This window comes from Limulus polyphemus, unplaced genomic scaffold, assembly GCF_000517525.1.
Source record: "Limulus polyphemus unplaced genomic scaffold, Limulus_polyphemus-2.1.2 Scaffold8895, whole genome shotgun sequence".
Classification (NCBI taxonomy): domain Eukaryota; kingdom Metazoa; phylum Arthropoda; class Merostomata; order Xiphosura; family Limulidae; genus Limulus; species Limulus polyphemus.
In genome coordinates, this window is record NW_013674505.1 from 8,177 (window position 1) to 25,656 (window position 17,480).

Below are 17,480 nucleotides of genomic sequence, written 5' to 3' on the forward strand. Positions count from 1 at the left end.
CTCGACCAGTAAACTGTGGGTCACGACCTCAAATCTCTGTCCCTTTTAGTCATGGAGTCTTCATAATGTGATACTGAATCCCACTATTCATTGTAAAAAAAGCAGCCCAAGAGTTGGCAGTCAGTGGGGTTGACTAGCTCCTAAATTAGGTACGGACAGGCACAGATAGCCATCGTGTAGCTTTGCGCGATACTAAAAACAAATCAAACTATTTTCACCAAAATATCCCACTTCTGACACCAAGTGTTGTACTCTTGTTCTATCGTTGGTGGGTTCTTTTAAATTTTTTGGTGAAAATAATACAATATTCAGTCCACATAACGATAATAAATTAACTTATTTCCTTCTTTAACGTTTCTAAAAAGTGGAAGACTTGTACACTGCCTAAGTTGCTGTAGATGTATATTACAACTGACGTTAACTAACTTAATACAAATCAACTTAGTCGTTGAAAGTAACCGAGATAGGTAACACACTGACTAGTTCACTTTATACACTTCACAATCATGTGATATTTATAATATAGTTTCAAATGTACTGGAACACTTTATGTCACATCCTTAGAGTTTTCTAGATGTTCTAGATATATCGTATTAAACATTTTGATCTTAAAGTCGTCATTAAAACCCACAGATCCTCCTTGCCAGTGTTTAAATCAAAATATACTAACATTTCTCAGTTCCTGTTGAAATAACTTATAACTTTTGGTGAAATAGCATTTTGTTAAACAAAAACACTACAAGGATATTTTATTTCATCTCATGAAATTTTAATGCCTATAAAACACATCGTTTTCAAATTATAAGTTTCCAATTGCCTTATAGAATTCAGGTCATTCTTTTAAACGTGATGAATTGTGTTTGCTATGCACACCACAAGTATCGAAACCAAGATTTTAGTGACATTAGCCCTCAGACTTCCGCTGAGCCAATGAGGGGCTCCAAGGAAAGACAATAATGTAAAGTCGAATCGTGGACAGTAGTTGCTGTGGACTTTTCCTGTCATGGAACTCAAACTGAAATGAAGTGGTCCATAAAACAGGACATTATTGTATTTTCAGTTGTTGAAAAATCAAAGTCACTGTCACATAGAAATCTTTCTCGAAAGAACAATTATTTATGTTACTAGGGTAAAAGTATCAGAGGATTCGTACATTTATCTACCACTTCACATATCCAATAAATAATACAAATGGTAGCAAAACTTATAATATATTTATAGTTAAATATATAGTTTTATCATACTGCTGGCCCATCGGGGGACCTTTTAAATATGGAACAGTTCATAATTCAGTTTAGTTACACCTTCTTTACGCTTAACAACAAACAAATAAAACAAACGTTCCTAGAAATATTTAGCTTAAATAATAGCAATAAATAAGTCAGTGAAAAGTGTATATAGCTAAGAGACATTTAAAATAAATATTTGAAAATACTGCATATTTTATGGAAGAGACATTCTCAATGTTTAAATTTCTGAAGAGAATATGGTTTAATTTTCAAATTATGGAACACATAGAGCTCTTTAAGGATGGTTTGTTTTGTTTTTGGAATTTCGCGCAAAGCTACACGAGGGCTATCTGCGCTAGCCGTCCCTAATTTAGCAGTGTAAGACTAGAGGGAAGGCAGCTAGTCATCACCACCCACCGCCAACTCTTGGGCTACTCTTTTACCAACGAATAGTGGGATTGACCGTCACATTATAACGCCCCCACGGCTAAAAGGGCGAGCATGTTTGGTGGGATGCAGATTCGAACCCGCGACCCTCAGATTGTGAGTCGAGCGCCTTATCCACCTGGCCATGCCGGGCACTTTTAAGGATGGCCAACAACAGAGATACATATATATTCAGAAGTCATATTGTTTGTTGAAATACATATTTATCTAAATTATTTTAATAAGGTTCTTGCAGCTATTGTGATAAGTACATTCCCAAAGTGGTTAATTAATGAAGTGCTAAATCAAGTTTCATAAACGTTATCTAAAGAATATAGCCTTAAAACTGCAGGTGGTGGGTTCTAACTTAAAACTCACAGTTTTAGGTATATATGCTAAAGCTGCTTTTCTTCAAATAGATGCACAGAGGCCGGCAATACTCGGTAAATGTGGCCTCTCGAAATCTTATTGAATGGTTTCTCGTTGTTTGGTACGAATAAGCTGGCATTTTCGGGAGAGGGTAATAAACCTCATAATAAAATTTACAAAGTGTACTTACTGTAGTTCTCATCGAGTTGTACGACAGTTAAAGATTATAATATAGCAATAACCACTGTTTTGAAATAATATTTACATGGTTTTATGAATTCTCAAGTAAGTCCGCATAGCCAGTTTTGAAAGTCCCTTTAAACCCCCATTAAAGGGCTTAACTCACAATCTGATGGTCGCAGATTGGAATCCCGTCAACAAACATGCTTGTCTTTGCGGTCGTGGGTCATGATAATGTGACGGTCAATCTCATTTTTCGTTGTTAAAGAGTAGATCAAGAATTGGCGTTAGGTGGTGCTAACTAGCTCTCTTCCGTCTCGTCTGTCACTTCTAAAGTATGGACGGTTAGCACAGAGAGCTTTCGAGTAGCTTTGCGTTAAATTCATCAGAACAAGTAAAGCTGATAATTTATAATTAATTATAAGTGTTTGTTGCATTGCCTTTTGTCCCCTAAAATAAGTTAATGGTAGATTTATTAACAGATCAGAGTAGTGCTAAAGCACCTGATATATTCAACAACTGCAAGTCTTTGTTTTCTGTGCTGCCGGTATAACGGGTATAACTACAAAAGTTTCAACAGTATTATAATTTATTTGTAAAGTATGTTACGAGACAAAATACTGTTTTAATAAATGCTGTTTTTCATTTCTTTTTTGTCATTTCAGTTTATTTATAAATGGCGACTGGAGAGAAAGATAGTATTTCCAAGCTAAATAAACAACTCAGATCTGTTACTACAGGAAAAGATATCAAAGAGGAAATGGCTCTCGTCATGACTCCTCACACCAATTGGGAACAATACTTAGTTCCTGCTCCATTGTCTATTGCTCTCTTAGGAGATCTAATGTTGATAACGAACGACACAGATTTCAGTCTGGAGAATGCTAAACCAGAAGGTGGGTTTAAATTTATGCGATATCCATCTTCTTTTCGTGCTTCTTTGGCTCAAGTCAGTAATGCTGGATGGGATGCTTTTAACGAAGCTCACAAAAACATGGATCAAATTCGCTTACATTCTGCCAATGTCCCCGTATATTTGGAAAAAACTGTTAACATTCTTATGAAAGGTACGAGTGAAGACATTGAAAACGTTTTACCCATTCCGTTGCGTGGGATTAAACATATTGCAGATCAATGTCTACATTTGGCTCAAGCTACAGAAGATAGATTCATACATGTCATGAATTTAACAGCAGAAATTTTGGAAGCTTGTACAAGTGCCAAATGTTCTTATGAAGATGATCTTCGTGAAACAAAAATAGCACTGAAAGTTGCTAAAGAACATGAAAAAGCTGTTCAAGAAGAACGTTCCATGGCTCAAGATCAGTTAAAAGAAATTAAGAAAGAGATTCAATCAGCAGAGAAAACATTTGAAGAAGCTATGAAATCTATTCCAAGTGGGTGGGAATTAATCGGTATGTCGTTTGTAGAAGGTCTTTCAAATGGTGTGAAGAACGTTTTAAATGGAATGTCTTCCATAATGAGTAGAAAAGAAAAGGTAAATACAGAAGAAACAGGTAAGCCCACGACAACAGAGTCAACACCTAGTCAACTTAAAATGGATAAAGCCACATTAAAAAGCCTTATTAAGGTTTGTTCTAAAGCAGAAGTTATTCAAAGTTTGTCCCAGATGTTACAGACTTTGATCCAAGATGATGATTCATTAAATGAAGAGGAACTTCGAAGAGGAGAATGTGTGAGTTATGTTGCTGTATACACCGGTATAGTTCGAAAAGAAATCGGTACTGAAAGTATATCGAAAATGCAAATTAAAGCTGCAGATATATGTAATAAAATGATCGGTATCTGTAAAGATCTCAAAGAGATGAAAAAAGGCATTCGAGTTAACGAAACGGAATTGATAGTTGAGAGAATAAGAAAAGTAAATGATGAAGCAATGGAATTTATGACAGAAGCCAAAGTATTTTTAGGTTCAACTGCTATGGACGGGAAACCACCTAAGCAAGCTATGTGGAGCAGTAAAGGAGACGGAAACGTTGTTCAAAGTATAATCGAAAATGGCAAGTATAAGTTAGAGCATGCATCTCAACACTTGCAAAATGTAAAAGAATCACAATCTTCTTCTTATGACAAGCTAGTCGAAGCCAATAAAAAACTAACAAAAGTTCTATCAGACATGGCTAAGTTGGACATACAAGAAATCAATTTTGAACAAATTAGAAAAATGTTAATCAAAGGAATGAAAGCTCTTGGAGAAGTGCGGCATCAGTGGGGAAAGATGGTTCGGTTCTTCCAAATGATGTCTAATATTATTGAATGCAGCCTTAGCAGTTCTTTAAATAATTTTGTCGAGTACGTGAAGAAAGGGGAAGTTTGTGGTATAGAAGGTTACAATATCAGTGATTTAGTGAAAGATATGATTTACCAGGAAGCCTTTGAAGCTGCTAAAATTGCGTACATGGTCAATTCGATTTCAGGAGTATACGTAGAGGTAGGTGTGATTAACTAGTAAAACATAATTATGTTTGGTTAAATCACTTAATATGGTTAGTGATACGAGTTTGTAAGGTTTTTGTAAGCGAACTGACCTGAGTAAATACAGACTAATATTATTTACAAGTTATTACTATTTGAAATATATCTCTTTTTAAAGTTTTGGATTGATTTAATCCTTTTAGTTTGGCTGGTTTGGTTGATTTAAGGCACAAAGCTAGAAAATGTGATTTGTCCTTAACCCACCACAAGTATCGTAACTCAGTATTTAACATTGTAAGCCTATGGAGAGGGATAAATCGTAGTAATATTTTTCTCATGTTTCTCTTTCAATTAGCAACGAGATAATAAAAGTACGTTACATTTTGTCGTAGTTTTAACAAATTGAAGTTGAAGACCATCTTTGGATTACTATTATCTATAAAAATGTAACGTTCATATTATGGAAGCAAAAATGTAAAGTTTTCGTTATTTTTCATTGTCCTAAAAGTTTTTTAGAACAGTAAAAAAAACATTGTGCCTTCGAGTAATTTTAGAAATATTACGGGTAAAAGCAGAGAAATGATAGTGCTAATTATCAAATAATTATAATATTAACTTTTGTAATGAACAAAAAATAAGCTTCATGTAAGACTAGTTCATAGAAAGATGGACAGTTGGCATTTAACTTTGTTCATCTTCAACGCCCCCAAGTGTTACAGTGGTACATTTGTAGGCTTATAACATTAAATACAAGGTTTAGATACCTGTGGTGGGGAGAGCACAGATAGCCCATTGGGTAGCTTTGTGCTTAACTGAAAACAAATACATCTTCATGAGTACATTCTAACCTCTGCCCTATAATTATCATGACTTAAAAAGGTACACACAATTAGAAAGGTATATATATATATATATACTTTTAGTCATTAACTACCCCCTCAATGATTTAGAGATAAGGCTACTGAAGGTTTATAGCACTAAACATCGGGTTTCTATTCACAAGATGAACAGAGCACAGATAGCCCATTGAGTTGCTTTAACAACAAATACACAAAATATTTAAGGAATCGGATCTATTTCCGATTCTACTTGATATTTGCCAAACAGTTTTAGTAACTCAAATGAAAAATTAAAGTAAGTTTAATCTTCGTAGTTTTTCAGTTAACGTTTAACTCGGCTTAACTTTTACAGCAGGTTACATTATAGCCTCGTCTATGTTATTAACTGTTTTATCGATATAATACTGTTACGTCTCTGTTCGTTTGATAATTTCCCGTAAAAATTCTTCCTGAGGAACTTCAGGGATACAAGCGCTTTCTTAAATAAAAGTAGTTTATTCTTCCCCAATACAACTTTGCAATACACAGAATTTCCACAGTCACTTTAACTTAAACACACGCTATAATTCACAACGATTTACACGATTTACTTACGGCTTGACTCGATTATCTGTCTCTATCTCCCTGTCTGCTGTTCAATTATCTATGCCGTCACTTCTCGCCGGTCTTGTATGTACAAAATAGAGGGAGTCTGGCAAACACTCGAGTTTTCAGGAACGTTCGAGATACGCATTACGTCCTACCAGCGTCACGTGACTTCCGCTGTCGTAACAATACGTTATGCTAAACAAATGTTTTAAGATAATTACGAAATTTTAATCTAAGTTATTAGTAAATTATCAATAGCTCAGAATAGTCCTAAAATCATATCATTTTCTTCACCAACTAATCTTTAGAATACATAACGTGCCTGGCTGTGGATTAGAAGTTTCGTAGTTTGCACCCCGTTACTGACCAAAGATAAAAATCGAACTCTGTACTTTGTGGCCATAGGTGTGTTAGAAGAGTAACTGTAAAATTCCAATATTCTATTAGTGTAGCCCGTGATACGGTAATGAGTGGTATTGAATAGCTTCTTTCCCTCTCATTTATCATTTCAAAATTATGGAAATTTGATGCTGGTAGTTTTTTGAGTAGGATTTGTGCAAAATCACTTTACAATGCATTTTCTTTTCTTTTTATCAAATCTATGTATGGACCTTTGCAAAGCATAATTGAGTGGCATGAACATTTGTATTTAAATATTCAGTATATTTAACAAATTGTTTATAACACGTCATTGATGTTATGAAAATATTTAATTTCAGGTTTCAAGCAAATACATAATGGACAGAGTGTCCAGCCTTGGGACACTCCTTGGATTAGATCCAGAAACGGATAAAGCTTTGATAATTCAAGAACGACAAAAACTTCATAATGGATGCAAGGACGCTCAGAGACAGATTGAGTCGCTTGTTCTTATGGAAAAAGATGAATTCAATCATCGCATCAATAAAAGAATTTCTCAATTGAAGCAGAACTTGGATGGTGCTCTACCAATGATTTCTGCAGAGACATCAAATCGTATTCAGAAATCAGTGGCAGCTGGAATTTCGGCTAGTAAAGAGTTGACACCGTAGGCGGGGGGGGGGGGGCGAGCTCCCCTTAGCTTGCAATACATTCGGCCATTCGGGTAGATTTTTCAGGCAGAAAATATAACCTCAAAACCTTATTCGGGAAAAAAATTGTACTGCCCCTCTCCACATCTGAAAAATATCCTCTAAGTCTATGGTTGAAACAAAGTGAAGACTTTGGCGTCTGTGATTTCACTTATGATTTTTTTATTAACTGCATAACAATCTACAACTTAAATCATATAAGAGCGAAATTCTACAATTTTGTCGTTGTTTATTTGTTACCAATAGTAACTTTAATGTTGTTTCTTTATACAAAAGTTTTATAATCAGTTGAATTACAAAAAAAACATTACTTGATAAAAAGTGTATTTCTATATATCTATATATATGCATACTAAGTTTAAATTAATGTGGCTTATGATTATAATATTCACGGTTAATTTGGTCTTCGGTGAAACGTATTTGTTTTACTAATAATTCACAAAAAACATTTAAAATACTACTTTATATTATGCTATAATAGTTTATGATAAGAAAGAGGATCATCTGTAGCATTCTCAGAAAAGACTTCAAATGTATTTGATGTAAAGAATTAAATAAATTTGTTCAAATGTATTGATATGGGCGTCAGGATGTGGTGTTTTCTGTTTAAACTAACTTTCTAATGAGTATCAGCCAGGTCTGCTGAGAACAGCAGATTCAACTAGAGAATATGTAGAGTACCGTGTTTAATAACTTGACTGAGTCGCTACTTTTATTAGGCTGTGTGTAAACTCACAACCTTTACTCTCGGCATTGTTTTCTTTAGAAACAAACAAGAATGATAACCAAACAGTGTCTATACTTGCCCATCTGCTAGTAGAGCTGAACCAAGAAAACATGTTTCGGTTTTACAGGTAAACTCAGTTTCTTTGTCCAGTCGACAGCATTACTTTGTGGCTTGTTACAGCGTTGGGTGGTTGTAGGATATTGAGATTTTGTAGCTGGCCGTCTGGATAGTGCAGTCACTGATCCTTTCAATACCAGCATTAGCATATATACATGATATATTTTACTATGGCCTGGATATTTAACTTAAAGTTTTATGTTACATTGATTATCCATCTAGCAATATTCATGACATAAATGCTTAAGAACTCTAGTTAACACTTTTTTCTTTAAAACATGTTTTTAGAAAATGGAAAGATAAGCCTAAAGCTATAAAGAAGATAAAACAGATCTAAATTTATAGTTTATAATTCTGATAACAATGCCACATAATATGCCTTTTTCTCAAATGTGCCTAGGAAGATAAATTGCGTTTAATATGTATTAGATACATTAATTAAAACATAAAACATTTTTAGTTAAATAAATAAATCAAGCATGATTTATCATTAACAGTAAAATAGCGTAAACGCAAAGATACTGATTTATTTCAGTGTTTAATTACTGCCACTTTAATTACCATTACTTCTAAAGCATTAGGGGACTCTGCATCCAGCATAAGAAGATACTTTGATTTTACTGCACGAACAGTTTAAATCGCAATTTTTTGTACATTATACACTTGACCTGCATGCCTCTGATAAGTTATATAAGTTTACTAAAATCTATATTTGAAACATTGATCCTATTTGTGCTGCCACTGACCAGCTACAAATCATGTGTAATGCTCGCTTGTGGTCATGCTCACTCATTTACATAGCTTGAAACCTATCTTTATTACAAAGAACTGTGTTTAAAAGACTTCTAATACTGATATTTCCAGTTTATTCAAAACATTAATATAGTAAACTCCATTTTTGTAAGTCGGAAAAGCTAGAAGGCTCCTAAAATTTAGCTAGATGACAGATAGCTAAGGCTCTGTACCTTATATCATGTAAGGGTATAGAGAAAAAACATAAAAACTAACAAAATTAGGAATAATCTGTTTGATTCTGTAAATTAAAGGTCTGTTCCGAATAAAAAGGTTGCGATCCTAAAGCTAATGTGGGTTACTATCGAGTGTCACTTTTTCTAGCTTGCTGTGGTTGGTTGATGTGTATTGACAAAAAGTCATGAAGTCTAATCAAAAACACATTAGGTTTGGAAAAAAAAAAGTGCGGCCAAAAAGGATTCAGCAGGCGAATTAAAGGAATGAAATGAAAATTGACGGCCAAACTGGTAGCTACACTAGTAGCAAAGATAAAAATTTTATAGTAAATATTCATTCATTAGTTAGCTGTGATGCGTATTTTGTTTTACCCTCCATCATGCCCCAAGTTGAACAAAAAATATTTCATTCCTATCGCACATTCAATCGTTTTTTGGCCGCACCTTTCTTTTTCGCACCTAAGGTGTTTTTTGATTATATTTTTATTTACTAATTTAAATCCTTAATTTACCAGGATAATCAAAATATCATGAAATTGTTGATGAAAGACTGTTTAATTTTAACAATAGGAAAACTAATGTAAGGATTATTCAAATTAAGAGTTTCTGTTGTTTTGGCCTCAAACCTTTAATTTTCTTTTATGTTCAGTAGAGTTACCGATGGTAATGAACGGATAAAGAGCAACGTTATTAAACTATTTGTATCGAAAAACTCTTCAAATCACGTTGTCTATGACACGTATTGCAAGAGGCAAGTTTGTAGAGTCCTTCCAAGAATTATGGCATCACAAGAATGAAAAGTTTGGTTTATGTTGCTGTTTTTTCTACATAGCACTAATTCTAAACGACTTGTTTCATAAGGGATTTTGGCTAACTAAGTAAGACCATATAATTCTAGCTTAGTTTATAAATGAAAAATATCGCTTTAAGTACTTTATATTCACATCATATCTAAAATATAATTATGAGACAATATTTGCAACAAAAAGGTTTTGTTTTCAGTTTAGACCAATTAGATGACGAACTGGTTTTATATGTCACTGATCTTTGGCCTAAGAAGAGTGTTTAAGAAGAACCTTTAATGAATAAGGCGTTTATACCCAAAGATATTGGTATGAATCATTGTGTAATATGTTTCGACGAACAGGGAGCTGGTTAAGTATTTTTACCGTTTAAGTTCTTTATTAGGTTCACTGATGAAATATGCCAAGGAGCAACGGTGGCTGCTAATTTAAAAAAAAAATATTTAGTCTGTTTGTTCCAGGAGGATGGTTGTTTGTAGAAACGGGAGACTAGTTTATTAAAGCGTTCTTACGTAGGCGGAACATCGTGAAACAGATTGATTCATGATGTTAGAAAAACACGCAGGTTGAAGAAGTCTTGATAGCAATGAATAAAAACCCTATAACCCGAGCACTTTCGAAAGGTGGACCTTTCTTCTTCAGGACCAAACTGGGAATTGTGGTGTAATCGAATTAATGATATATGTAAAGGGAGTTTAGTGACGTCGTGAAGGTCATTCAGTTTCCAGAAAATGTTTAGTCTACTTCTCTATGGACTGTTGTAAGCGTCTCATTTCCGGTACAATGTAGCCGACGGCGAGAGATTATGTGAAAAGGTGTTAGGGATATTTTACTTTAGAAATGGCTAAATGTATATACATTTAAAAACATACTTAACTGTTTAAGTAAAATAAAGGTGATAACTGGAGACTGATTGAAAAAAATATGTTATGCTAATCAATTTATAAATACAGGTATGAAAATTATTTTAAAAGTTTGCTTGTTTGTTTGTAATTAAGCACTAAGCTACACAATGGGCTATCTGTGCTTCCCACCACGGGTATCGAAACCCGGATTCTAGCGTTGTATGTCCGCAGACATACCGCTGTGCCATTGGGAGGCTATCTTAAAAGATAGTAAGTTTTAGGAAATTCTGCGTTCACATTACATAAAAAAAATAAGCAAATAATAAAAGATATTTATCTGACAGAGATGAAAACAATGAACGGATATCACTGATTCCAGGATCTATATTAATTCCAAAAGGTCTAACAATGTTTAGATTAGCAATCCACTAAGCTTCTTTCATTTTTGTTCCTTTGGTTGTGCTTGTCAGACAATGAGTCAGTAATTTTTAGAACTTTCAGGTTTGACAACGGACTTTATTGCATGGACGGCAACCAATTTTAGGTGGGATGTAATTCACTTTTGTGTGAACAAGGATATCTTTTAGAGTTCTGCTTTTCTGAAGGAGAAAATGGGAACTTCAGGAAATATCTGTTTAAGACGATTTTTGAGCTGTGTGAGATGAGTTTTTTTTTGGAATTAGTGAAACATTTCTGAGTTTAAAGTGATAGGTAATAATAAGAGGGATTTTATTTGAAAGTTTAGTATTGCTCTGATTTAGGATGTTTTTCCGCTGAGTTACAAAGGGGATATATAGATACCGAAATGGACAGACAAATTGAAAGAGCTAACAACACTAAAGCAGATAGAAGCTATTGGATTGCTATTCTGAATACTGTTCAACCTTCTGGAATTGGCCAGGTGGTTAAGGCACTCGACTCGCAATCTGAGGGTCGCGGGTTCGAATCCCTGTCACACCAAACATGCTCGCCTTTCAGCCGTGGGGGCGTTATAATGTGACGATTAATCCCACTATTCGTTGGTAAAAGAGTAGCCCAAGAGTTGGCGGTGGGTGGTGATGACTAGCTGCCTTCCCTCTAGTCTTACACTGCTAAATTAGGGACGGCTAGCGCAGATAGCCCTCGTGTAGCTTTGCGCGAAATTCAAAAATAAACAAACAAACCTTTTAGAATTAATCTGGATCCTGGAATGCAATGCTAAAATCAAGGGTTCGATTCCCCTCGGTGGACACACAGATAGCCCGATGTGGCCTTGCTATAAAAAACATATACACATAAACTCGTCGTTACCTTGAGGGTGGAATAAATGAAGATTTGCTATTATTAACACTAAAGGTCCTAAGTTATGGGAATGTCCTAGAATTGATTGGAAACTCATTAACATGTAATTTTTACATTATACAATAAGGTTTTACTTGAGTAGAGTTAGAAAAAGAGAAATTAATCCTATTTAGAACATGGATAGATAAAGTTCAGTATAAATGTAAACAGTGCACTGCACCAGGGACTCCGGTCACAAGAAACCTCAAAAATTTCAACATTCGTAATTTTAATGAATTGCGTTTTTGACCAATTTTTGCTGAATTTTTTTTTGTCAAAGTATGATTCTTTTTCATTACTAATAAAACTGAACTCATTAAAATATAGCTGCAATTTACTTAATATATGTATGTTTGTATTTACTGTTTCTATTAGTGCTTCTGGTGCAAAATATAATAGTATGTAGGATAATGATATTTTTACTTCTCAATTGGAAAAAAAAACACGAAATAAATACCTTTATTTAGTAATCTATGTTAATTCATCTTAATACATTAAAATGTGATAGAAATACTGTTTTGACAACTTAACTCGTACTAATTAGATTTCAAAATTTCAATACACGTGCTCAAGTATAGTGATAATCAAGAGAAATTACGACAATAACTAAATCTTTTTCTTATTGAATTCACAAATAACGTATTTGAATTCATTTAGTGGATATTGTAATCCACAGTAATTTTATGTAGTTTATTTTTTTATAATTGATATCGAAGTTCCATAACATTATCGTGTTTGCCTGAAATTTGTTTTAATGTACTATTTTCTATATCTTTTCTGATAAACCAGGGGTAATCTAAATCTTTATTAAAATAACGTTAAATACAAGTCTTCTGACTTGAAATAAAAAAATGCTTAAACATGAAAGCGGTTTGTTTTACATAACGATATCGCCTATAAAATTGATTTTATGATTAAGGAATCCAGCCCTGGATTTAGCATTTTAGGTGCGTAAATTTATCGCCATCCCACCGTGAAGTCCTAGCATAAATAATAATCATACTTTTGCAATTTTAAGGTTGAAACAAAATAAAATGTTTGATTCATTCTACACCTACAAATTACACTACTCTCTCAAAACAAACTACAATTTTCACAGCTATTTCTTATTTATAATCTACCATCGAATATATTAGGAGATCAGAGGTCAAATCTCCTAAAATTGTCTAAGCTTATCTGATCTTAACATTATTACTCGCAACTTCGTCTACCTAATTAAAAATTGCACCATTATAATTATAGATATCAACACTGTCCGTTGTCTGAACTGTGAAGTTATTTAAACAGTTATAATACAGAAACTTAAAACACTAAACTTTTCTACACACCAAGATTTTTTGGTGGTTTTCTTTTTCAAGACGGAACTGCGTTTTATTCCTTATTGTCACCGCAGGGGAGATCTTCTGAGTAGATAATTAAATAATATTAATTTTAATTAAGTAAATCCACTGACAGCTCCATTGTTGATGATCCACAGGAAGAAGTCTCGACAGGATCTCTGATTTCCTCTGTTAGTTGCAGTTCCATTAAAAAGTTTTTTCCTGAAGTTACCCATGAGTGGTTCCCTCACCAATGTGTTCCTAAGTATGATCGGCATAAATTATCCATCCTCAGAATTATGTTAACTAACTCGTTGTTTCTTTTCAGTACAGCATACAGTCTCTAACAGCATCTGCTTAACTTTGGAGTTTGCCCTTTCTTGCAGTAGAAATTGTACAGCCATACTATTCAATACTATAGCATCTTTTCGTTTTACAATTGGTCGATTTAAGTATTTCTCGATTAAAGCCCTGTATATATATCAATGGTGTTTATTACTCATTTGTATTTGTGTGAGACGTTTCTTCGTGACTGTTCTCTGGATGAGTGTACAAAGTTTCAACGACACTTTAAGTTATCTCCTTAACATCAGTATTCATGGAGTGTTGCCTATAGCTTTGTATACTTATTTAACATTACTCATCAGTAAGAGTGAGAAATCTTAATCCCTTGTGTTCTCATATTCATCTACATAAGTAGTCAATTGATTTAACACAGTATATGATTGTATCCTTCCTTCATGTCATGAGGTGACTGATGAAGAGCTAATTCAAAATTCTATCCCTGATCTGAGTGAACTTTCATAGCAAAACCTTGAAAATAATTCATTAGGCTAATGTTATTTTCTACCCTGTGCTTTCCTCTTTTCAGTGTTTACATTCTTCATTAATTCAGGATCTTTGGGATAATGCGTTTTACGTATTAGAATTTCAAATAGCCTGAAATTGAGTTAAATGATACTTTAAATTGTACCTTCGATTTAGCATTTAAATAAAAGCCGACATATTGTCAGTTTATGGTATTTGCCAACAAGATTGATACACACACTTTTCTTTTTAACTACAAATACTTTTTAACATATACACAACAATGCAATTTAAAATAACAGTTATTACAAATAATTATTACAAACAATGATTTATAAACAAAAGTTTCACAAACTTACAAACAATATAAATTCTTCTTTCTAGTTTTGTAATTCTTCGATATCTTATCGAGGGTTCACGATGAGCGAGTTGATACGAGTTGACATAGGTATAATTCACTTAACAGGGAGCTATCTAGCTTTCTCCTTCGTTATTTACCAGGCACACACGCCGAGTTGTCCACGATGAAGTTATATAATGTTTTCGTAAAAATACTAACGTCCGATGAGAATCCACTGAAGTTAAATTATTTATAATGTTCGAACTTTGTAAATGTTCCTGGTCAAATATCTGAAGTTTTCCAATTGATAAGCATTATAACAATCACAGTTATAGCTTCCGAAGTTTATAGCACACTGGCTATAGCGAATCAATAATAGATACTCTCTTTTCTTTGTCACGTCACGATGGTTATATTTATAGGTGTGTGGAGAGTCTCCGAATTTCAGTTTTACGTAACAATACTCACGCTAACACAAGCGTTTACATGCACACATACATTGTTGATTCTTACTCTCGAGAATCTTCTAGAACTTTGGAGAATACGCGGAAGTTTCGCAATTCATATTTAACACTATAAGCTATGCATGTTTTTTAAATATAAACTTAACCTGCACAACGTTGATATAAAATAAATATATTATAACAAATTCGTTACAACTCCCTCCTTAGAGAATCTAAAATTGGCGTTAGACAATTTCTAACTAAGATATTATATATATGTGCAACACATATACATTGGCAACAACACATTAAATATAATACATTATCTAAATAATTATACCACTTTAATAATCGTTACAGTATACAAACACAATCAGTACAAAGAATCTCTTTTTTCTTTCTTTCTCTCTTTCTCTCTTTTCTTTCTCTCTGTCTTTTTTCTCTTGATTAGATATCCCATAATGGGTAACAATACTAAGACAATGTCCTCAGGATAGAACTTACGTTATTCAAAAGCTGGGATAGGCTTCAAAGAAGCAACAAAAATTTTCTTGTTAGATTTTCCGACTAACTGACAGGTATGACAAATTTTACAAAACTGAGAAACGTCTTGCCTAATTTTTGGCCAAAAGAAATGTCTCATGTCTTGTTGACACCTAAATGACCTCCCATTGGGAGTTAATTGGCAACTTTCAATATTTCAAAACGATATGCTTTGGGAACAACGATTTGGTAAACAATAGCTCAGTCCTCTAAAGCTGGCGCATCTGGTGGTCTCAATTTCTCCATAAGCACCCCATTTTTGAAATAATGACCATTTGGAACTTTCTTCAGTTCATCTTTTTGGAGTGCATATTTAAATAATGAAGAGATCTGCGGATCCTCTTGTTGCTCAGCGATCAGTTTACTTTTAATAAATGGAACTTCATTAGGAGAATCAGATCCTTCACTTCCATAACTGTCACTCATCTAAACTGCTGGATTAACATTTAATTGGTTCCGAACGAATCGTTTTGGCCTGGTATTTGCATAAAGGTAAAACTATAGTAGTTGAAGCATAAAATTTGCATTATATCAGCCCTATAAATGTGAGCCATATGGCCACGGTTTCGCTAAATTGTGCCAAACGAATCGTCTCAGCTCTAAAATTTGCACTCAGGTAAAATATTTCACCAAAACCCCTTGAAGAAACTGGGAATTTAGTGAAAACACTTTTACGGGGATTGTCCGAAAGCGGGCCCCAAATTTGGCATTTATTTACATTAGGGCACATAAATAAATAGGCCTAGTAATTAACATTTGTAACTTGGTTAAAGAAGTTAAATTTACATTGCTGTAAATATGAGCCATATACCCACGGGTTCGCTAGTATATTTGTAGTTTCTGATGTATATAACTTGTTAATATGTATGTGGTTATATGTGCAATTAATCTGAATTGAAATTTGAGATGTAAATTCTACTGTAAGCTGTTGACTTCCATTACTCATCACGACTGCATGAATATCACCCTTTCACCATTTACTCATTGGCTGCGAATTTGTAAAACGATAGGTTCTTATTTTGTTTTGGTTGTTTGTACAACATAATCAACTGGAATGATTATATGATTCAGTTCTAAGCATGTAACTGCTAGGTTCATCGTTCTTATCACAATTATGGCGGAATAAACAAAGCCAGGCCAGAGCCTATCGACTGTAGTTAAAGCCTCCATGTGTTGAATGACAATGACTAGTCACGCCCATAGTATTAGTTACTATGGGTTAATCTGACGTTTCTTGTTAAGTAAGAAACGATAAATTTAAATACTACCACACGAGACCTCAAGTGAATTGTCAAATTGGCATAAATAAAGATTGTTTTCATACTGTGTAATAGATTATTTTCAGTTTTTCTACTTCTTTGCCTAAAGCAAGTTAGTTTAATTAAATACATACTTACTTCGTAGCTTATCAGCCTTCTTAGAAGCAATAAAAAATTGCAGAAATTAAGTATGATGTAGGGATGGCAATGTCAAAAGGTAGGGATGTATACAGAAAACCATACAAAAATCCCTACACAAGTAGCCAGAAATAACTCAGTCAATCTTACAAGTTTATGGTTATTAGCCACTGTAAGAATTTATAACACTATTCAGTTTAAAGGCTCTTGTTCAAACCTGACAGGATCTCAACACTTATATAGATAAAAGTTATTATTGGAAAGATTTTGCTACTTATGTAGTGATTTTTGTAAGGATTTGTTTATTGATCCCTACCTTGTTTCTGTACTTTTTCGCATTGCTGTCCCTACATCATGCTTAATTTTTATAACGTTCTTTTTGTTACTTGTTTCCCCTCTTTCATTTGAATAGGTTGATAAGTGAATATTTGTTTTATTTTTATAATTCAATGGTAATATATACATTGTTAATATCATATAAGTTTTGTAAGTTTCTTCATTGCACTTGTAGAATGACCTCAGATATTGATATTGTTGCGTCATCGAGATCACGTGACAATTCTCACGCCCTCTATTTCTAGAACTATCCCGTATCTTGGCGAATGCTCTAGATTTGCTAGATAGGGTAGGCTGGTATATAAAAGAGGGGAATGTAATGTGTGTGGATAGACAGTGAGTAATTGATCTGCGGTCAGAAGTATTATTGACGTTCGT

At 33.7% G+C, this 17,480-nt stretch overlaps 1 protein-coding gene across 2 annotated transcripts in view; it reads left to right on the forward strand.

Moving 5' to 3' along the window:
* Positions 1-7,191, forward strand: part of LOC106475632 — a 14,620-nt gene extending 7,429 nt beyond the window's left edge. For both annotated transcript variants that reach the window (XM_022379694.1, XM_013936310.2), the window contains exons 2-3: positions 2,870-4,656; positions 6,787-7,191. In XM_022379694.1, the coding sequence (XP_022235402.1) occupies positions 2,881-4,656; positions 6,787-7,098 (2,088 nt within the window). In that variant the 5' untranslated portion in view covers positions 2,870-2,880 and the 3' untranslated portion in view covers positions 7,099-7,191. The remainder of the gene's footprint in view (positions 1-2,869; positions 4,657-6,786) is intronic.
* Positions 7,192-17,480: the final 10,289 nt, after the last annotated feature.